General features: G+C 45.0%; 1 protein-coding gene across 6 annotated transcripts in view; it reads left to right on the top strand.

The window, feature by feature from the left end:
- The window catches only part of AUTS2 (activator of transcription and developmental regulator AUTS2), a 796643-nt gene that overhangs the window by 238885 nt on the left and 534137 nt on the right, over positions 1-23621 (top strand). The window contains exon 1 of one of the 6 annotated variants that reach the window (XM_080401889.1): positions 1-23621. This exon is cut by the window's left edge and continues 5925 nt beyond it. The exons of the other annotated variants lie outside the window; for them this stretch is intronic. Within the exon in view, the coding sequence (XP_080258015.1) occupies positions 23574-23621 (48 nt within the window). The 5' untranslated portion in view covers positions 1-23573. 6 annotated transcript variants of the gene reach the window in all.

Raw genomic sequence — 23621 nt, 5'->3', positions numbered from 1 at the left:
TAGTTTGCAGAGGATATTTGCGCACTGTCCACTTCTTGTGGCAACAGATGCCAGGAAATGTTGGTCCATTTGGAGTACCGGGTTTTTTTCACCCCCCTCTTTCAAAGGAATACCCTATTTGTGGGTTTTGCTCTCCCTGCCACCCTGGCCGCTCTCCCAACAGGTGTCAGTGTAAGGCAGTGATGGTAAAACAGACTGTGAGACAACATGGCATGAAGGGAATTCTCAGCTCAGTCACCTGAACGTCTCTGAGACAGAAATTAGGAAACTCCAGGGGCTTTGTCCCTAGATAAAGATAATATTTTGCATGTACTTACTTCTATAAATCCCAGCATGCCTACTCCCCTCCTCCCGACTGTTCCCTGGAGCCGCTTGCAGAAGGATAACGCGTTGCTGCAGCGTATCAGTAGTGCTGCGGGAGGCTCGGAGTTTGGCACTGGGAGGTTCATTGTTCTGGGACAATGAGTGGGCACAGACATTGCGCTGGAGAAGCAGCAGAGAGCAAGGGCTGCCTCCTTCCTTGCAGCCCCCTCGGCTTTGTGAGCAATTAAAATCGTTAAAAATAGACAGCAGTGATTCCAGCCCTGCCCGTGGGGGGATGAAAGCATGCCTTGTTCGTGTGCCAGCCAGATGCTGGTGCAACGGATTGTATCTCTGCACAGATCCTTGTCCCTGTGTCAGTGTGAGTCCTAACAAGTGCCGTTTTGGATGTCTCAGCAACTCCCCGCAGCACCAATCTGTCACCTGCCGGGCCTTCTGCGGTGCTGCGCGGGGGGTTGTGCACTGGGGGTTGAGCTCTGGACACTTGGAGCGATGGAGGCCCCGCGATTCCCTGTTGCCCTTTGCTTTACATTCCTAACGTGTTGTGGTTATCCTTTTCTCTGTAATGCAGCTTTACTAAAGGCACCAGCAGCTGAAGTTTCTCTCTCATTAATATGTACTGTAAGAGTGATCTACTTCAGACGACGCAGTCATTTTTTGGGCTGGCGACGATTTCAAGCAAATACCATTTTCCTGTTCCTCTCATCATCTTTGCTTGTTTTCCCAGTACAGAATGTCCCTCTGTGAGCCTGGAAAAGAAGAAGAGATGTTTTTTTTCACCCGATGAAAGCTTTTTGTCCTAGAAATACCAGCTACCCAGGAACCACAAATCAGCGCTGTCTCTGCTGGGCTCTGGGTCCTTACGTTAATAGTGTGTCGGTCCCTTCCTTTCTCTCTCTTGCTTGAGCAGCATCAGATTCATGCTTATGCCACATACTCGTACAACCCTGGATCACTGGCTTGTGTAGCAACACCATTGCAGGCTTTGAGAGAGGATGGAGTGATGCCACGAGGCAAACAGCCCTCCGCTCCTCCTTCCTTCGCGTGAGAGAGGAGAAGCTCGTGCAGAAATTCTCGCCGGCACCGTGTGTGCGGTGTGTTTGCAGCCAAGTTTCTGTGGTGTTTCTTAGGGAGCTTTGCAGAGCGGAAGCAGCGCCTCATGTTTGTATGGGACACAGCTTGAAGGGGATCTAAACCAGAGTGAAATCTTGGTGGTGGAAATAGCCACAGGTCTTTTCGACAGGCTTCGGGTGCAAAACCCCAGTCCTGCCAAAGCAGGCGGGCATTCATTCCATCTCAGCTTCACAGGGCAAGAACTCCAGCAGGAATTTATTCAGGATGGTGTTTTCCCCTTAGTTACCCCAGCAATGCTGATGTTTGAACTACAGCCAGAAGCGTGACTGGCGTGGGGGCCTGGATGAAGTCAGGCAGCACCCAGAGCTGCTGAGGACAGCACATCTCTCGGAACACAAGCACAAATTAGTTCCTCTCACCTCTTGGGCCCTCTCACTTTTTCTTCCACTGTTTCTTTGTTAAGGCACGTCCCAGGAGCTGGGGTATTTTTGTATTTGTAGCCCCTTTCTCCAGTGTGGCTGCAGCAGCTTCTCCTGGCCGTGCTGTGCAGGTGCCTCTGCATGGTCGGAGGGTCACCAGGAACCCCGGACACCTCGCAGCCCTCCTCTCACTGCTGACAACGTGGCAAGTTGAAAGAGGGAACGGAGAAGATTTGTTTGGGAATTTGTTTTCTGCAAGTCACTTGTTTCCATTTACAAGCTCTACCAATATTTTAATTAGGGTAATTACCCTTGACCAGGTAAGTGTAATGGCCTGCTGCCTCTCTAATGGCTTTCCCTCTGTGATTTCCCTGCTTGGCTTTGGGATGGCACGGTGAGTGCCGGGAGAGGAACAGCAAAAGGTTGGAGCTGGGAGAAGAAACAGCTGCATTCAAAGCGTCAGGTCCACAGAGGTATTGTATCCTGCCCCAGACTGCCAGGGCTCTCAGGTCATTAAGGATGCTAATTTGCTGCCTTTCCCCCCTTCCCCATGTGGGTTTTTTTTGTTTGGTGTTTTTTGGGGCTTTTTATTTTGGGTTTTTTTGTGTTTTGTTTGTTGTTGTTGTGCTTTTTTTCTTTCATTACAGAAATGGTCTTTGTTCATCAGAGATGCTGTTTTCCATTTGGGAATATGCATGGAGTGCCTGGGCATGGTTGCCCAGTCGGGAAGTTTCCACTCACTTCAAAATAATAGGCAAAGTTTTGGTAAGGGACTGGTGGGACCTTGTGGTGAGACCCTTTGAAAGAGGCTCCAGGAGGAGCAGTTCTCTGTCTGGAAAAAGTTTCCAGTTTGGAATGGGGTGTGTGTGAAGTAGGGAGCCCAGAAAACAGAGACGGCAAAATCAATAGCCACGTTAGTAAAACATGAGCCAGTAACTTTGTGGTGAGGTCGTGTTCTGGGGGTTTTTAATTCAGATTTTCATAGTATTATTGAGGGATCAAATGGTTGAAATACAGAACGCACGTTTGCTTACAGAGTTTTTCCTGCAGGTATATTCTCATATTTTATTGGTGTGTGATCAAGACTTGCCTCCTCATTCAGCCAAGCAATAACCGAGCAGATCTCCTGGCTCGGAGAAGTCTGTCTTGCATGGGTGCTGATAAATAATCACAAATTTGAGGATTTGTTATGCTTTGTGTTGGAGGGACACTCAGCACAATGCTGTTCTGCTCAGTGCCGCTCCTCACTGCCACTGTAGCACAAGTGAAAGATTTCAGTAATTTGGCCCTCGGGTTATTACTTGTGGTGGGACGGCAGCATTTGGCTTTGCTCTGGAGGAAGCAGCATGTGTGAAGTGTGCAGGGCAGGGGCCTGGGCGATCTGGGGAAGCCACATTATCTGACAGCGCTGCCTTTTCCTCATCTGAAAGAAAAGCAAGATTGAGATTTCCTTGCCGTGGGAGGTGTCCTAGAATGCTCAGACGGGGCGGCAGGTGCAGGTACGCATAGTGCGTGCGGTAGCGTGGGCTGATGCTGGCCGAGCCCTGCGCTGCCCACAGAGCCTCCCTTCCGCCGTGGTGTGTGGGGATTTGTTTCCTCGCTGCGTTAAAGCAGTTAGTGGATACTGGGAATGTTGTGAGGTGTGTATCTATCCTGTGGAGGGAAGATCATGGAAGCATATTACCCTGCTTCAGTCCTGCCACCCCCCCTCAGAAGCCAGGTGCTGAGCGGTTTCCAGCTGTGTCCGTCGCTGCTGGGGCTCTGTGCTGCTGGAGGGGGATACCCCCAAACGGCCTGTTGGAAACCCAGGGTGGAGAAGTGCAGGCGACCAACTCTGTAACCACAGAGGGAACTGTGAGCGGCAGTGTTCATTTTATATTATTATCTTACACTTCCATTTGTAAACCCCATTAAAGCCCTAACAGCATTCCTGGAAACAGCCTTTATAAAGTTCTCACTTGATTATTTTTTACCTCCAAAGATGCTCTTTATCTGAAACATGTGGTGCTAGCCATGGTGAGAAATTTGGAACAGATGAAAGTATCTGTGTATTACTATTTTTTTACAGTAACCGTGTCTGTAATCTGTGCTATGGACATTTCCAGAAATTGTCTTGCTGCATTGCAGACTTTTAGAAAGCTCAGCTGAGATTAAATGTTTACAAAGAAGTACGTTTAATCTTTGGTGAAGGTGGTGGATTATTTTGGTTAGGTGGTAGTATTACTGGTGATGAATTAACAATATGGGGAGGACTTCAGAGTTGCATCTTCTGAACCTCAGATTTCAGAGATGGCAGTTCTGGTTTCTGCCTCATTCATGGATTTGGCAAATCAAATTTCTCTAAAGAGCATGAACTCTATTTTTGAAATTTTCCTGCACCGAATACCTTCAAAATAAAGAAAAATGCTCTTCATATACCTTCATTAACATGCAGTGTGCCATGACAGATTTATGAAAGACGTCTCACTGCTAGAGTACCCTGGTGCTTTATACCATTTGGTAAATAGCATGATGATGTGCTGGGCACTCAGGTTTCATTCTCTGTCCCATTCATCATCTTGCTATGTGACTCCAAACAGACTATTTCACTCCTTTGTCTCAGTTTACCTGTGTATAAAATGTTGGTACCATTTCCTGCCGCTATTGTGAAATGTAATTAAGTTAATGCTTGAAAATACTGTTTTAAGTACAAGCTACAGCTGTTATTTGCTGAAGTTTTAAAGTGTGTGAGATAAAAAATGCTTCTTGATCTGCTTCTGTTTGGGGTTTATTTTTGGTTTCTGCCTTTTTTTCCATTCTTTTTTTGTCTCTCTAGCTGTTGCAAGAAAGTCGGGAGAATGTGACATTCAGTGAGTGACACCAGAGCCGGTGGAGGCAGGGAGGGGCTGAAGCTTTCAAGTGTAACCAGTGATGCTGGAGATCATTAACACTGCTATTTATAACTGTAAAAACTAGGTTTCAAGGGGAAACATCTAGGCTTAGCGTGGCTAATTATACAGCTGTTAACTAATCTAACAGTGATCCTAATTCCACCAAACCTTTGCATTGACATTTTATGGCATTGTGTGAAGCAAGCTAATATAGCACAGAGCCTGTCAGGTGGAGACGGGCTCAGCTCCCCAGCTCTGCTCTTCCTCTGCAAATGCGGGATGAGTGGCGAGGGACAGCTAACACCTTCCGCTGCAAACGGCGTCCGTCTTAAATACAGCCTCTTCAAAAGGGATAAGGGCACCTGGATGGGAGGTTTTAAGAAAATCTCCAATTACTACTAAAGTCAAAATGACAGAGCAGGGGTTACTGGAGGATTTGACAGCTGCTGAATCCTTCAGAATGACTCTAGATACACATACAATGTTTGCATTATTAATTTAATGTCTTTGCACTTCGGTGGCGTTTTCTATGGAAGTATTGCCTCAAGGATCTATCTGCATAAATTTAATGGTAAAATCAAGGTCTTTTTTTTCCTTCCATTTAAAGGTGTAAAATAGAAAACAATCTCGCTGAAAAAGCCTGATCAGTAACAGGATCAAATGGATTCATCAGAAGCATATGATGCACTTTCCTGTCATCTCCTCTGCTCCTTTGTTGAGTCCCTTCTGTATTTTTGAAGTTTGAAATCACTGAAGTGTGACCTATTTTGCTGTTTATGTTGTCTGTTTGCATTTCCCACTGTTTGCAGGTAGGAGATGCTTGGAGGGAAGACCAAGGGTTGTTGTCCCTCAGGCACCACTGCCTTCTTGCTCCACTGAGAGGCTCATGAGTAGGCAAACGGGGGCTTAAAGGCACCGAGTGCATTGAATTATTGTCAGAGAGCTGGTCGTGTACACGTTGACCTTATTATAACATTTATAGCTTCAAGGCAAATGCAAAGCAGCAAAGCCTCCAGCAGTCGGGTTTCCATTCGGGACCAGGAACAGGGGAGTTTGCTTTCTGCACTTTCTGGTTTTACTGTTGTTAGTTTTCATGTGTTAGTGATTACCTTTTAGAGTCTGTTTTCTCCAGTATTATTTGATCCTCACTGAGGACAAGAGGAGGCTGCCCAATAAGAGGAAAAAATTGTTTGGGCCAGGGCACGGCACATGTATGAAAAGCTTTTCATGTTTGCTTGCTCGAATGCATGAGTCTGGAGCAAATTGCCTTGCTGAGTGCCTTCTGAAAATGTCTTGTATTTTGGATGTACAGATTTTTTTTTTATTACTAGTTTTTACTTTTTTAAAAGAAAATGATTTACGTGCAGCACTTGTCATCTCCCCATCTTTGATGGTTTTGCTGTTTTGTTACATTGGTTTCCATTCATTCTGCAGGGATTCATTGTCTTCAGTCCATCTGCCAACTGCTCTGCAATCACTGCCCAACAAAAGTGCTCATTTTTCTCCCTTCTTTCCCCCCGCCCTCCATCTCAGCCTCCAGAGCTTCCACAAATCAAAGAAAATCTATAGTTTATTTTTAAATTTGATGCTTATTAAGTAAAAGGCGTAGTGTAATGTCATTATGGATGGCATCCTTTAATACGGCAAAGCACCAGCTGTTGTTAACCTTCTTTGTTTGCAGAGCCCCGGCTGCTCGCAGGCTGCTGGGCAAACAGAATAGCCGTTAGCTGCGTCCTGACTTTCTCACTTGAAGAAAGCACGAGCTGTCTTTAAGAAGCACAAAGGGTTTAAGTCTCCCATGCAGGTTAGCCTGTGTTTTGGGGATAAGTACAGACCGTCCTGCTAGACGTGCGGAACATTGATTTGAATTTGGGTCTGCTCGTTATATTATGGAATGGAGCTATCACTCAACACCACTGTGTTTGTCTGCAGTGTATCTGCAGATGAGAGGAGTAACAGTCTGCCCATGACAAAATGGTGAACCCAGCCTCTCATTTCCTTCATTCCTGGTGTGTGCAGTTAGAGGAGAAGACCAGAGGATGTGCAAGGAAGAAGAGAAAGTGTCTCACACTCGTATTCTGTCAGATCACACAGGGAAAAGAGATGGTGTGTGCTTTGATTTTCTTTTCCTACTATTACCAAAATGCATGTGATACCTCTTTGCTAGAGTAGGCTTTTTGCAAGCCATTACACACGGGTGTGCAACTGCTTGGGTTTTTAGGTACCTTGCTTTGCTCCCTGGTGTATACATTCATAGGAGCTAGAAACAATGTATTTGACTAGTTGCTAGTTTGCTTTGTGGTTTTTTTTGGTTTTGTTTTGTTGGTTCTGGGTTTTTTTTTCCCCCACCCTGCAATGTTTCCTTCCTTCCTTTATGTGCTTCTCCATCTATAGTCTTGTGTTTCCAGATGTACACAGTGAGACATAACTCTGCTTTGTGAACTCTGGGTCTTGACTGTGTTCACGTGTTCCCTACTGCAGCCTTCCCCATCAGCAGGTGTCATTGCAACCTCGTGACTGTGCTTCTGTTCCCTGAATGTTCGAGCCCATATCCACAGTCATTTTGAGGCAGCCATCCAAATCTTCTAGGGAATATGTTACACTTTTCCCAGAGGAAGAGTACTCACAGGAAAATCCGAATGGCACAGATATTGCACAATGCAGAGCTGCAATAGGTAAATCCCCATGCCCTGCTCTGGTCCGTTGGGAGCCACGGCTCAAGCTGCTGGAGGGGAGTGTATGTTAACTTACTTTCCTAATGCAAACAGGAGTCTGAGACATCGGATTCTTCCTGTAGGGCATAAAGAGCTAATGAAAGTGACACATCTGGCCTCCGCCTGCTTTGCCGGGCTGTGTGTCTTCTGCAGGAGATCCAGCTGCTTATACTGGCAACAGCAACTGTGTGCCTTCGTCGTGTGACCGTGGGGAGTGCGAGGAGCAGAAATCAGGCTCTGAGCAACACCGAGTCCTGAAGGTGCTTATTCCTTTTTCCCTGTAAATGGAAACCAAAATCCTGATTCACCAACTATTTGTAGAGACTGTTAGGACAATGTGAAAACTGTGATTGAAGATCCATTAATTTTAAAGCCTGTACGTATATTCTGGTTTTTCGTTCTACAGCTGTGCCCTGGGATGTTATGGGGAAGTAACCTGGTCACCTGTGACAGGTCAATGGGAATCTCCCACTGCCTGAAATAATGCTTTGCTTTGCCATGGAGTTGCTATCTGAGCATTTCAAAGCACAGTGCAAACACTAATGGTCAAAGCAGCCAGACAACTGAATAAAATTAAATGAAAGTGCAGTCTTAAAGCTGTGGAAACTTACTTAAAGCTGTTGAAACTCAGGCTTGACCATGACAGATAGGTTTCTTGAATCCTGGTGTCTCCTACTAGAGTAACTTTGCTCAAGCTAAGGCCTGTAAGACGATAAAGGGGCTCCACAAAACAAGGGGTTAAAAAAAAAAAAAAAAAAAACATCTTCTTCGCTGTGAACCTGGACACATTCCTGAAGATGTGTAGCTATGTACCTTTGCTTGCTGCTGGTACCTGATTAAAATCTGCCAAATTATAACACTAAGGTTGCTGTTTTGTAAAACAGTGTGGTTCTGTTCAAAGAAACGATAGGTGCTCCAGTAGCAGGCTTTTATTCCCAGCTGGGAGTGAAAAGCGGAATTTAATGTGGATTAGGATTTGATTTTATTTCTGCCTCTCCAAAACAGCTCGGTCCTTCAGTGGAAAAAAGGTGGGGAAGCATTGACCTAGATCATCTTTCCTATCTGGGTAAAACCCAGCAGGGCTTGATTGTATAAAAATGAGAGATAAAAGGAGGAAATTATATTGGAAAAGGGTTTTGTTTAATTTAGCTTTAAAGTTAATGTCCAGTAATTCACTTCGCTTCTTTTTTTTTCATTCAACTGTAGCACTACAATCCTGCTAGATAATGTGTAAGAGAGCTTGTTGCTTCTTTCTTACTTTAAAGGGAGCTATAATTTGGTAATTTTCATACTGGACATTGCCACAGATAAATGGCAGAATTCATTTAATTCTTGCCTGGTTTAATGCAATATGTGCTGTGGATCAAGTATGTAGATGTGCCCAAAATATGTTGCCCTTATCAAAGAGCCTGATTATCAAACCCCAATTACTTGATGAATTTGTACGACGTTGCGTGTCATGCAGCCCGAGCTTTCACATACTGCAGTTTCTCTTTCTTGTCTTTTTCCTTGGAAAATGTGACTGGCAAGTGGTAATACTGTTGAATGCTGCTTTCATTAGCAGCAGCTTATGCGGGGATGTTACCCCATCCCTTTGGGTCATCTCTCCCATGTGCTTTGCAACAGTGTTGAAACCAATGAATAAAAACATTCAGGGGGGAAAACAAGAATCATTTGTAAGGAGTTATTAGCCTGCCTGCTTTTCAAGGCTGGGTGGCTGAAGAAGACTCTAATGTCAGTAGCGATGTCGAAACACATCAGTCCTTTTTCTGAAGTCCTTTTTTCTAGATCTAAATGTGTTTTGTTATGGATACAGAATAGACAGCAGAGCTTGCCGCTGCATTGACTGTCCTGGGTGGGAGCTAGGGACTACTAAGAGTTTTGTTTGTTTTGTTTTGTTTTGTTTTTAATATCCATCAGAAGATAGTGCACAAGAATAAAACCTACAGCTGAAGGTTGGTATTTGCTTTGCTACAATAAAGAGGTCGTTTAATTTCTAGGCATGGAGTTTGTGAGGGTGTGGAGGAATACAGTTTGAAGGTCTGCAGCTTTGGAGGCTTCTACACTTGCAGCTCAACAGATATCTTAGAAGTTGTAATTATTGTAGGGTCTAGCTTATCCAAAAATCTTGATTATGATATCCTTCAAAGCCATTCATAAATCAAGTTTGATGTTGAATTTCAGCAATGGGGAGAATGTAAGAAATTTGGAAATCCTGGGGATCAGTAGCAAATCCAGCAGTTGGCTTACTGAGGATGGGGAAAAGCATGTTTTCTATTTCTTACATTCACTGAGAGATACCCAAGCCCTAGCACTGAGCATTTTGGGGTCATGCCCTCGGTGGTGGTGGAGCACTTTGCTTAGGACCTTATTATTTGTGTATGGTACAGTGTGGAGGAGGTCACATGAAGCATGGTGCTCTCTGGGAGACCAGAACCAGGAGAGAGGATGCTGCCTGTCCTCTGCTGCTGCAAGGATGTGTTGGCAGGGGGGGATGGCCTGTGTGTCAAAGACCCAAGTAAATTAATTTTTCTCTGCAGGGGCTTGCAAACCAGTTTTTCTAAGAAATGTGGCCTAGATATCCCCCTAGGAGTGATCTCAGTCTTCTCTGTCGATGGTGTTTAAATTTCAATGAATAGTTAAACATGAACTGGAGCATGGGGGTAGGTGTGGGGTCTGCCCGGCCATGGCACAGCGGGTTGTGCAGCAGCAGGGGGGAGAAGTCCTGCCTGCAGCCCCTCTTACCATGGAGTCGGATATTGGGATCAATAGAAAATTGCTTGAACCTACAAACACTGGGTCGTCCTCAGCATAACTCAGACTTCTAATACAGAGCTCAATTGCACAGCAACAGCTGCCAGGGACAAAATGCTCTAACCCTCTGCGGGGTGCTGCGGGCATCCCTGGCTGCCAGCTGTGTGTGCAGCCGTGTCCCTGTGGGGCCCCACACCACCGGTGGCATCTGGAGGGGGACCCGTGGGGTGAAATGGGGCCTTGTGAGCTACAGCTGGGAGCCAGAACAGCATTTCAGAGCGGTGCGGGGGGGCAGGCAGCGGCTTGCTGACCACAGTCCAAACAGCTGAGTTTGCACCGGGCTGTACTTACCCTCTTGAATCGGCAGCAAATGGCACAAAGTCCCTTTTGACCTGTGTCGGTGATGTTCGGCATTGGCTTTCTCAAATGTGTGTCTCTGGAGTCATCGTTTAATTCTCTTTCTGTTCTACAACAGGGACCTCCTGGCAGTTTGCTGTTGGGCTGTGCCCTGTACCTCAGCAGCGTATTCTGCATTGGCATAGAGACAGATCCTAATCTATTGATTCATATATTATTCAGTTTCCTCAGGTTCAGGATTAGCCAGGTTATGCAAAAAAAAATAATATTTTTTTTTTCTTCCCCACTGATTCATTTGCGTATTAACTTTTTTGTGCATTACCGGTTTGGTTCTGGTGAACTTCATCCTGTTGCTAGGAGGGATAAGCCATGAGACACTGAAGAATTATTCAAAATGCCTGCAGACGCAGGAAGTTAATACTGCTCTGGTTTGTATTTGGACAGCTGTCACGTAATTTAAAAAGACTAGGCACTCTGGAAACTCTAGAAGCTTTTCCTTCAAGAAAACTCAGGGTGAGTTTTTTTTAAGCTATATTTTAAAGCCTGAATGGTACCTCTGGTTTCAAATGGCAAAATCCTTCATCACAATGTGGAGCTCCTGTGGGACTTGTACCTGGAAGGGTGCTTTTAGCAGATCTTCCCCTGGAATAGAAATCCATTGGAGAAACTGCATTATCTTACAAATAAGTGGGAATAGGAGTAATTGAGTCAGTGTGGTGAGGAAATGGGTTTCCTTTCCAGGCAAACTGGGACTTTATCTAGAAGCTTTCTTCTGTCTTCTTCAATTAATATGAAGAGACTTCACTGCTTATAAGCATTGATTGCTTTTGGTGCACAGCAAATTTTGCCTTTAAAGGGATTCTTTTAGTCAGCTGTCACCTAATTCCTTTATATCATGTTTATGTAAGAAGGATGTGCTATTTTTAGAAACTTAATGTAGATATCAGTATGCTGGGATAAGAGATTGTACTTGAAGAGAAGGATACACCAGCAAATTTACTTCACAGCATAAATGGGGTGTTTGCGTATGATATGTCCTGAGAATACCATGAGCAAAAGCACTACCCTTGGCAGGGCAGAGGATTTGTCCACCCAGTGCCTCTCTGCCCCTCCAGCCCCTTTAAACATATGTTTTTGCAAATACACAGCTGTTGGCATCACACAGAAATTGCAAAAATTACAGGAGTCCCTCTGTTTCTGGGAGGTTTGGGCGCTTTTTTTGCATTTTTCTTTTTTTTTTTTAATAAAAATAATGAAATCTTAACAATTTTTGGTTCTTTTTGTTCATGGGTTTTGAACTTTAACTATGCTTTCAAACTGTTTTTTAAACTTCTCTGCTGGGAGAGCTGAAACATGCTTTCCGTTGTTGAAGTGAGAACAAGCATTCTTGTATGCTTGCTGACTCTAGGAGTCCTTGAAGAAAAACACTAAATATTTTCAGGAATTACCATCTTGGGAACAGTCTGCTTACATAGTGTTCATGCGTGAGCTACTTACTGTAGAGATACAGCACTTTATTGTCCATGCATGTGCTGCAGTATACCATCTTAGATGTGTCATCTTCCTCATTTGGTAGTATATCTCTAAAACATATTATTATAGAGAAGGCAGTATAGGACATCACAGGTAGTATGTACATAATGTGTCTGGTCTGTGAACAAATATCTTCCAAATGCACTTGCACGTGTGTGTTTGTAAGAACAAAGAGGCTCAGAAAATGTGTTTCATGATTTGGTATATCCCATTCTTTCCCTCCTCCCTCCCCTGCAGTTGTATAAGTACTTTTGATGGCAGCTGCTGGATTAGACCCAGAAGCTTAAAAGATTAAAGAAACCACTAAGAGCAGCTAGGAGGAAGTGAAGGATCCGTTTGTCTGAAGGTTTGTGTTTTCATACTGGTGGTTGAGAAGAAAATTGCAAACAGGCTGTGCCCTGCAGCAGAGGACTCGCAGCCATCTGGGCGTTGCAGAGGTAGGGCACCCAGTCCAGCCACGCTCGCCGGGACCTGCGGGTGCAGGAGCAAAAGCTCAGCCTGTGCCTTGGGACTCACCACATCACGTCCAGGATGCTGCGGGGTGACAGTGTTGGTCCCCATGCCCTTCTCTCCTCGCTGCCGTAGCACACAAGCTCATTTAGTGCTCTGCAGTGTAGATGTGGAAAGCCTTGGCTCTCCGTAGGTTCTTATGGAGCGAGATAAAACTCTGAAATTGAAACACAGTGAGTGGCTCAGTGAGCCACAGATTTTGCATTTTCACCCTGAAGTAAACTGTGCTGCCTGCTGCTGCTTACACTGTCTGTTAAGCTCTAAGTTCTAAGGAACATTATTTTTAATGAATGTGTTTCATGGCCAGCTGGTTCCAGTCGATGGCAGGTAGAGCTGAGCAGGACACAGCACTTTTCCCTGAAGTCTGATTCTTTGCTCTTATTTCCCTTTTTCCCCCATCCACCCTCCTTAGCCCCAAACCTAAGAGCAGCTGTTTCAAGGAGTGATTTATTTATTATTTTTTTCAAACATGGTCTTTTGCTGTGTAAAACATCTGCTGCTTTCTGGCTGATCCCTAAACGTTACTGATGGTGTGTATAATCAAACCGGGGGCCTTGAAGAACGTGAGCCAGTCTTGCTTTTTGTCATTCTAAACAAGCAGGTCTGTGCTGAAAAAAGTATCTGGTGTGGATGCAAAACAAGACCCCGGACACCCAAACTACGTTGCTAGGGTAGAAAGAGTGCTGCTGAGCACGTTAGGATTATTAACATTAATCTAATCTTTCCGTTTGTCAAACAGATTTTTGAGTACATGGAGACAGCTTACCCAGTTCTTAAGACAGTGCTCCCAGATCAGCTTGTAGTTTGTTCTGTAATACTATGTGGATTTGCTGGGATTTTCAAGTAAATACATTATGTATATGGCTTACAGATTGCTTAGGCTGTCTGCATCAATAATTAAAATGAGGGAGGGGACTATTCTGCAGAGTTTCCCTTTCTTTTCTTCATCCTTTTTACATGCCTATTTTTATCTTCCTTCTCTTAGGATCAGGAAGATAAATCTGTAGCAAGGGGGAGAGTGTGTCAGATACAGAGCCGAGTGTTTTTCCAGCAGAGATGGGAGCTTGTGGCACATCACTGCAGTGCCAGCTCTCAGCATCAGCCTGACCTTTGCCATTCTCTTTGCAAACACTTTGATTCAGACTTGTCAAGAGCTGCCAACCCGTTCTCTTCGCTGGTAAAACAAGCACACCTTTTCTGCTGAGACAGGACAAAAAGTAGTGCTTTTGAGTCTGGCGGCAAACGTAATGCTGTGCTGTTTAGTTGCCTGAAGTAGAGGGAACAGGTTTGGTTTGATTTGATGTTGCTGTGGTGAGCATAACATTGCCTAGGTTGGATGGGGCAAGCTCTTGGGCTTTGTTGTTGTGGGTTCTTTAATGGTACTTTGTTAGATCAAGAGCTTTGATACAAGTTAATTCTTAAATTTCAAGTATATCACAAGAATAACTAATTTCTGTTTTATATCTCCATCCGCACCTGTCTTGGAAAGGTAAATGGTGTAATGGAGGTGACATTTCAAAATACACGCTGCCACTGGGATGCAGGCAGACTCTTTTAGTGCAATTTTCTGATGTTTTTCGTGTCCTGGCTGTTGTTGAATTGAAGTGGGAAGTTACGCCCAGTTCATGATAAGATTGTCTCTTTTCTGTCTTGGAAATCTCTGTGCATCCAGTCGCTCCTTGAAGTTCAACATGATAGCCAGCCCTTGCTGGACATGACACAACGTGTCATAGTCACAGGCAGCTTCTGTGGTGAGCACGACATACAGCAGGACTGTACAGAGCCCAAGACTGAATGCTGTGCATTCAAGCGCTTTAAGCTGGGAGCGTGGCAGTCCAATCACTGGCATCGCTGCCGAAGAACTAGCAGAGTTACTTGCCTGTGTTTACTTCCCAGCTTGGTTTAAACTTTACAGCACGTCCAAAGAAACAGAGAAACTGCCAAGGAGGTGCTGATGTGATGAAATGGCTGGATGTCCTTGCTCAGCTTAGCCCATGTACACATCAGGCCGGGCTTTGGGCTGAGCTGCTTTCCCAGCCCGTGTGTGCAGTGCACTGTACGGTGCTCGCTGTTTGCCCTGTGTTGGGACTGCTGAGCCGTTCACTGTGGACGTTTCCATACCGTAGCTGGGAGCGTGAGCATGTGAGCAGCTTCAAATGCACACACAGTGTGCTGATACAGGTAAGAAAGGCAAGTTCCAATTTTGTCACTAGAGATAAAAAAATCACACCGTATGCTGGGCTTAATGTAAAGGCGATTTGGTATTGTATACACCGATACCTGGTACCTGCCATATGTTGGGAACCTGTGTGGAAGGTGTTACAGAGGTAGGTAGAGCAAACTAAAACTTGTCCAACATTGTTATTTTTTTTCCACATCTGGCTGAATAACAAGGATGCAGCATGTTCAGTGTCAAGCCTGTGTAATCTTCGACCACTTTTTGAGATGGCTCATTAGGATGGTTTCTTGGCTGGAAACTTTGGAGTTGGCCTGAGATCACCAAGTCATGAGGTGAAAGAGCCATTAAATAATAACTATCTTATCTCGTCCCTGGCCTGGACCACACTCTGCACAGTAGCCTGGAGAGGAGCTGCTGGCACACGGCGTTGCCGGCTGCAGTCAGTGTGGTGCACGGTGCGTAGTCTCAGGTACTGTTGTGCTACACTGTCTGTACCACTCTATTTCCAGTTTCAGTTTACTTGTTTTAAGGCTCTTTATTATGTACTCTGCCTGGGAAAGTTTAGTTGTGATTGTGAAATTGCCTGTGGAGATGTGACGCCATCAACAGCTTCATTTGTCTGTGTTCCAGGCTATAGGAGCCAAGTACCCATGTTGGCATTGCTCTGGCTGCGTGGCAAAGGGGCAGTTTTGTGCATTCCTGATGTGTGATGACAGCAGCTCTGTGGAAATCCCCAGTGGTCTAAGAAAAGTTTAAGCCTCGATTAACTTCTCCAAATATAACTGAGCTTACGGCAGACACTAAAAGCAAGCCAGTAACCGGTATACACTAACGAAAGTGCTTATTTGCAAAAATTTTACAGTCTGAGTATAAGAAACACCATGAGTTCTGGTACTACAGCTCCTCAATGCACAAAGCTGAAAATTTGAGAAGGTCTTAGGCAGGCATTCATAAGCATTGAGAAAGCACGATGCCTTATTTGCTACTTTAAACTCACTAAGATCCAGAGTAATTTTAGTAACAGTACAGTTACTCTGGTTAGAGTAAGTGCTGTGTTGCTCTCAGTGTTCAGTGCCTAGCATTGTGCAGTCCTGCTCACGGAAGAAAAACTCCAGGTGCTGATGTAATACAGATGTTAATGAGAATTTACAGGACTTGGACTGAGCCTGGAATTTAGCTGAAGGGACTGAAACAGAGCATTAATCAAATGCCGCAATTACTGAGCTGCACTTTCTGCATTAAAATGATGTAGGAGATGCATTACACCCCTAACATCTCAGTATAAAGTAAGCCCTGCTGTGAGACCGTGGTAACAGTAGTCCTTAGACTTTACCTTTGGCTGTCTGAGTCAGGGAAAGGGTTATGCAGATGCAAGTCTGCTCTCAGGAAGAGGATTCAGGGAAAGAAAAAAAGAGGAGAGGGGGAAAAGCTGGCTCTTCTTAATAAACTAGTGTAATTACAGGTCTGTTTAAGTGGAGGCATATGATACGTATGTTTGTGACAATTTTCCAGAGGGATGGTTCGGCTAGTGCTGAATAACCAGGCTCATTTTCCCATAATGCAAATGTTATTCACAAACTATTACCATAATTGATGCACCGAGCCACTGTAGAGTAAATAATGTGTTGTGTGTGGGAAGCAAACTAGAAGTCAATGAATATTAAATAACACAATCTCATTTTTAAAGGGAAACTTCAGAAGAATTAGAATTACTTTAAAAATCAAATGGCAACGCAAGTTCGAATTGACTGGTGGTTTTTTAGTTATGTATACGTGCACATGCATAAACACACGCACGCTTGTGGGCTGTGGTCTCCAGTCTGGTCTGTTGGGGCGTTTTTTTTCTGCTTGGTGAGTACAAAGCATCCTGCTCAGAGCAGCGTGGTGTAGGGGGACCTTCGGGTAGCACCCAGTGTCCTGGGAGCTGCCCAGAAAAGTGGGTTAGGAACACCGTAGACCTCCTGGCAGTCAGAGAACTCAGGACCTTTCAGGGTGTTTTCTGTTGGGGGAAGGGGAGCTGGGACTGGTAACCCCACGTTTGGGGAGGTCTTGGCTCTGCCTTCCTGCGCTGCGGTACTCGTTCTATGTGACGCACGGAGAATTTTCCATCATGCAAAACCCACCTGAGGGATGGCGTTAGGTTTGAGGTGGTTCTGCTCGCGATGCCAGTGTGGGTGAGCTGCCTGGGGGCTGCTGTGGCTGAGCTCCCTGACCTGCCGGTGTGCGGTGTTGCTGGCCACAGCCACACGGACCTCACGGCTAAGGGGGGACGGGGCTTTGCAGTTACTCCTTCCTTAGTCCTTGATCGCTGTCCCTGTACATAGCCTTGTGCCTGGCTAAGTGTTAAGTAGGTTACAGCACTTACTGCTGAGGTGTGAATTACCCCGTACCCATCGCTGAACGCAGGAGCTGTTGGCGCTGCAGGCTTATCTATGCTGGTATGGATTTTTAGAGTAAAGCGTTTTTCTGCGCAGGACTTGATTTAACTGTGGGCATTAATACCCTGCCATTTAAACCCTTTTTATGTTCAAAGGGAACTTGTGTTAGTGCTTAAATGCATATGTGTATGTTGCACATAAAGGTTGTATTTTTTTCAGGCATTGCTTTACTTTTTTTCCCCTGTGGTTATATTGCTCCCTCATTCCTCTTCCATGTATAATTGAGGGAGATATATACAGACAGGTCTATAATGTATTGCAAAGGTGTATTCCACTAGGATGAAGTGGTGGAGTGTCACAGAAATCACTGCTTTCTGCATTTGAGAATTGTGTCATTTCAAAGACTTTTGAGTACTGGTGCGTTCTCAGAAGCGAACTTTTCTCCAGGTAATAAAACCCTTGCCAACTGCTGCTGTAGCTTTAGAAACTGGAAAGCCAGGGAACAAAACGGAGAAGCATTGTGTTAGGATTACAAAAGCATCATTTGATCTTTTAATATCATAAGCTATTTTGTCCAGATGGCAATTATTGTTTGGTTTTGGTGTGTTGGTTCTTTTTTTTAATTACAGATTATAGCACTGCACCTTCTTTCTCACATTTTAAAAAGACATTTTAAGGAACCTTTGCCCCCCTTTGCTTGGCACAGTTACATATATATCATATAACGTCAGTAGCTTTCGTTATTGTAACCTGATATAACTCAAAGTGGCAGAAGTAACATATTGTGAGCCATCGTGCGCCTAGCTCTCGTGCGCCAGGCTTATGGGCTGTCCTTCTTCTGTCTCAGTCTGTCTCTTGCAGATTGTAAACTACTAGCAAATGTCTGTTTCTTGTCCTCTGTGGACTGTATTGAGGTGTCTTTGAATCTTTCAGGCTTCTGTGGTTGTGCCTCCTGGCCATGATTTCACCTAGAAAGCTGAGCGCATGCCCAAGCTGGGCTATCACTCACTGTAACTCGTCACAAATCGGCACTTGGCTGGGGGAGATACAGTTCTTCAAACTGCTTTTCTCAGGTTAATCTGTGCTCTTTTCTCTTTGAATCAGGTAGCCTGACTTCTTAGGTTTTATCCTGGTCCCAGGGAAAAACAGGTCCCTCGGGTCTTACAGCAGACAGCAGAAATGCTACTTGCATCTCTCAGTCGTTGCAAAAAAAACTGTCCATGAAGCACAGCTCTGCCTGCAGGGCCATTGGGCTGGCATTGGTCTCCTGGACCACTTCGTCCTACATCTTGTCTGCCTGAAATGTGCCGGTCCTGGGAACTCGGATACAGCAGACAGCGGATGCAGCTCATTCTTGCCTGCTCTAAGTGGATATTAATGCATAAGAGCTCTCGGATAGTGCCAGCCCACATTGGGTTCAAACCAGTGACCTAGAGAGTTTCTTTTTAAAACGTGCACAGAAGTACGAATTGACAGCAGCATGTTTATGATGAGATTTTTCGGCAGCACTCAAGATGAAAGAGCAGATGGTGTTGATGGGAGAGCAGGGTTATGAGGTACAAGATGGGATTGTTATCATGTTAATAACAAGACAGCAAATCCCACAGTGCTTTTTATTAGCCTGAAAGATGATAGTTCCCTGTTGGGCTTCATGTGAATCAGAAATGTCCAGTAACGGGGGCCTCACGAGGCTGCGGATGTCTTGTTAGCTCATCGTGTTGGCTCTGACGTAGCCATTGATTTCTTTGGGTTTGGTCATTCTGACCCTTTTCCTCACTGCCCGTGCCCTGGGAAGCCTTCTAGGGGCTAAAGGAGTTTGAAGACAGAGCTGGTGTAATTCTGGGTTACTTCTAAAACAGAAACGCTCCTACAGAATATGGGCAATTTGAAGTGAGTCTGGTATTTGCTGCTTTAAAGCTTGGGAAGTGCCGGGTATGTTGGAAGGCAGGCAGATGGAGCTTCAGCACTTGCACTTCATTTAAACTAATCCATATTACTCTGCAGTTCTCTGAACTTGGGGGAAAAAGCTTTCTCTTTTAGTCGGCTTGCAGATCCCACAGGCTTTGCTCTCGGCTTCAGATAATCTTCCAAGGATCACTGCTTTGGCTGGTATATTAGGAGCCATTCTTAACTGTGAAACACATTTCAAAATCCATTTTATTTATACTTATTCCAAATCGCTTATTTTTGCCACAGGCTAATTATAAAAATTGCTGTAAATGTTTTCTGGAGATGGGACCTTCCTATTTATCTAAACTGGGTGCTTGTTGTTTATGTCCTATTTTCTTGAACATCCCCACACTTCACTCTGCTGGTTGGGAAGTGTGAAAGCTATTATGGTAATAGGGAGTGAGATGATTTTCTGCTCTCATAGTGCCAAGGAGATAGGAACGGATGTAATTCATCTTGGATGTAGTCCCTGCTGCAAATACATCATCTTGCTTTAGCCTCCCTGCACACATAGATATACACGCGGAGGTTCGTTTCGCTTGGCATAAGCGTCAGTGCTCTTCAACTTACTCCAGAATCGGCGTCGCTTGCCTCCGCCGTGAGCCCTTGCAAGTGGGTTCTTTGGGGCGTTTAGGCTGTGGCACGGATAAGGTGAAGTAGTTCCCTGTGCGCTCCTTCCCTCCCTCCCACGTAGCACCAAGAAAATGTTAGTCGGACTTGGCAACAAACCTGGAGTCAAAAAGACAAGGAGGAGGGATACTCTGCTTTTAGGTGACTTAAAAATCAAATCGGTGCTACTTGCTGTTTAGTTGGCTTGCGTTAGTGTATGATTAGCTTTGTCACGGGGCATAATTGAAATGAACGTGGATCGATACCTAAATATACATTAGGGTGTATCAAAAGGCTGAGAACAAATGGTCTATTAAAAGGGTGTTTTTTTCAGTTCCTTTGTACACTGTCTCACATTTGAAACGGTATGTTAGAGTATGACAAAACCTGCTGAATAAATCAAGAGATGGTTGTTCTAGGAGAATGGCAAATATTCTATCAAAACACGGTACCCTTTGTGTGGGTGTATAAAATAAAGTCTGGATTTTGGCTGTACAGACTTAGAATCTGTATAGTACATTATTTCATGTTATTGATGGGTATTTGGAAGAGAAAGTGTGGGGTAACAGAGTTCTGGAGGTTGGTGCTGCAGCACGTTTTGGGATTAATTCCTGTCCGAGGTATTGCTTGTCTGGCAGTGTGTCCGTAACAAGTGAGAATGAATTGGAAAACAGGAGTGAAGCTGTGGTGTGATGCACCATATAGACAATAACTCTATAAAATAAGGGACTCTAATATGTTTCAGACAAGCACTGGCACTGTCGATTACGAAGTAAACGGTGTATTTTGCTCAACTGCAAAGGTGAATGCAGTGTTGAAAACTTAAGTTGTTGTGTACTTCATGTACATGTGCAAACCTAAACAGCTATTGGTATTATAAGAAATAACTGGGTTCTGCTGGTGCTGGTTAGGGTCTGTTTGTGGATGCTAATGTTGGGGAGCTCAACAGTGAGCGGTCGGCTCTTCCCTGCCTGGCTGGGGGGCGTAATGGCTGGAAATTCTGCATCTCCATTCCCTGCGCTGCACTTGTCCTTTGATTACAGAAGGACAGCTCTCGAGGGATGTCGTTGTGCATTTTCCTGAGATAAAATAATAGCTCTGTGTTTTGTGACCCTGGAACTTTAGGTCCTGCCAGATGCTAATGAACCAGTGGAAAACATCCAGGGCCTGGTAATTGCTTTGAGCCACAGCTGTTTGTGCTTGGTACGCAGTGTCAGAGCTCGCTTCTTCAGTGGCTGCGCCCTGTGATATTGCCCCAAGGTCCCCTTGGGGACTCCTGGGTCAATGCAGTGAGCAAACTTCCTATAATTGGGTACAAGAGAGCGTGGTGTCCGTGTGGTTCACGTTTGGTGTCTGCAGTAAATCCTGGGCAGTGCTGGCAGGCAATGTGTCCTGCTGCAGGGACTGGAGTACCAGCAGAGCCCTTGGCAGAGCGGCAGCTAGGAAGGAAGCGAGGCTTTTGCACTGACCTGATCTCATTCAAGTGTACAGCTGCATCTGTCCTATTTAGGCATTTGCTACTTCAAAACCCAGCTTTTTAGATGCAGGAAATAGAAGGTGCTAATAAAAATCAGGGGTTTAATTTTCTTTGGATGTGTGTTCCCTGTGGGAGACCTTCTCATTCACTGTTGTCTTAGCAAGACACAATTTTTGATGTTTCCACAGACCTGAAAAAGGCTGGGGCATTTTACCACCTTTTTTACATAGGTTAGTTCACCCACAGAAACACAGAATTGAAGGGAGAGTGGGATTACTTCTCTGTGGCATCAGTGGAAAGTCATTTCTGACAGCTAGGGCTGTGGATGACAGTGGTTGAACCGGCTCAGCGGGTGGCATGGAGGGGGTTAGAAGGGCCTTGGTGGCCTTGGCGGAGCAGGGATGGGCAGGGGCTGAACTGCAGAGTGGTGCTGAGCAACCTCCCCTGGTGCTGCAGCGTGGTATGGACTAGGGCAGAGCCACATGAGAGGGTTAGAGACACGCAGTCAATTAAATGGGGGGACTGTTATCGGTCGGTATTGGCATTTAGATCCTTTGTATGAGTCTCAGTTTATGAAAAATTCCAAAACCCTCTGTCGGCAAGTGAACAGGTAGCCAGGCTCTGCAAGGTACAGCCTTCATGTGATGCACTGACACCACTATCAGTACTGACAGCACCTCTCAGGTGAGTAATCCTGACAAACTAGGTTTCAGGGTCTGTCTCACCCAGTATCTGTCTCTGTATGTAGATAGAGTAGGAGGTGGTAAGTCAGTGGTACATGTATTTATTCCATCTCACTCTGCCTATGAAAAAGGTACCTGGACCTAGAAAAGGTACAGAGAGTGATGAAAAGGATCTGCAGAGACACGCACCGCTTCCTTATGAGGAGAAATATAATAGACTGGGAGCTTGTAGTCCCCAAAAGGTGTGATACATGAGGGAGGCAAGAAAAATCTGTAAAATCGTAACTGATAATAAGCAAGATGATAAGCAAATTATTCTCTTTTTTTTGCAGGATAAGATACTGTGAGGCTCCACTTAGATTACCAGAAAGCTGTTTAAAAACAACAAAATGAGGCAACTTTCTCCTTCTGCGTGTAGTGAAATTCTGAACCTCATTCAGTGTCTCTTGGAAACATAAAGGTTCAACTACCTACCTGACAAATTCAGATCCGTATCTGTTATTAGATGTGTTATGCACATCTTTGGTCTTGAGATTTCTTGCATTGTTTCCTTGTGCGTCTCAAAGTGTTTGGGTGTAGGATGCTGGGCCAGATCGCTCTGCTCCAGTACAGCACTTTCTGCATCCAGCGGAAATACAGTAGGTTGATTATATTCATCCTGTGGTTTGCAACTTGATACTCACTGCTCTGTGGCGTGCTTGGAGCTGGGAGATTTGCAGCGAGCTGCAACCAACTCAATGTGTCTCGTTACACCAGAGACAGGGAACTGGGCAGTGTTTCTGAACAGACAGAGGAACAAATAATCCGATAGGTGTCTTCCATGGATTTTTTTAATGTGTTAGTTTCATATTGATAGTGGTGGGTATTTTGTTGTGGTTTTTTTTTCCCCTTGTTTTTTTTTTTTTTAAAGGGTCTTCACAGATACTATAAAACATCAGCCTGACAGTATCAGAGCTTGACAAGTGGGTATGTGGAGGGGAGGGCTGAGAAAGGGAGGGAGCAGGAAAGAGCTTGACTCCTGATTACTTGCTCTGGTTACATGGTAGCGTTACTGAAGCTGCAGAACTGAAAGGAGATATTTGCGTTATGCTTAAGAGGCTTTATTGTTTCTAAACTATATATAGTTCTGTAATCTTTCTTTAGATGGGGGAGGGCAATGTGGGACAGCCTCCGAAGCATCGCCACCCTGCTTGGTGGGAGAGTGAGGGGTTAACGCGGTGGTGTAGGGTTCTCTGAATGGGGAAGCTCATTGTCAGAATAATGTTTAGCCAGGTGTTAATCTGTGTCTGGAGGGAAGTGCTGGAATTCATTATTCATCCCACTGGGGGAGGTCATGGTCCTGGGAGGCTGCCAGCACTGGAGCCAGCCTCCTGGCTTTACTGACATGTGCCATTTGTGATGAATGCAGCTGAAGTCCATTTGAGGAATTCTCTTGTCAGGCAGCCAAGCTGACAGCGAAACGCGGAGCTAAGGCATTCTGCGAGCTCTGTTGCAGCAAGCGAGATCGCACTCAGCATTGGGAGGGCAGGAGGGGACAAACTGGAACTGCGGAAGGAAAGCATAATTTTTTTCTTTCTGTCATTTTTGTTATTGTTTGCTTCTGCCACCCTTTGCTTCCCCTAAATACCACGCTCCCCCTGGAAAACTGCTGGCTCTGAAGGAAAGAGTGCCTGGACGCTGCTTTCCATCAGCAGGATAGGCTTGGGTTGCTTTTTTGTTTTTTAACGAGGGCAGGGGGTGAGACAATGATCAAGTCGAGTTGGTTCTATGTCAAGTTCAAGTATGCGGAGAAG

The sequence above is a fragment of the Falco punctatus genome (assembly GCF_963210335.1).
Source record: "Falco punctatus genome assembly, chromosome: 1".
Classification (NCBI taxonomy): domain Eukaryota; kingdom Metazoa; phylum Chordata; class Aves; order Falconiformes; family Falconidae; genus Falco; species Falco punctatus.
This window is presented reverse-complemented; position numbering and strand designations above follow the sequence as displayed.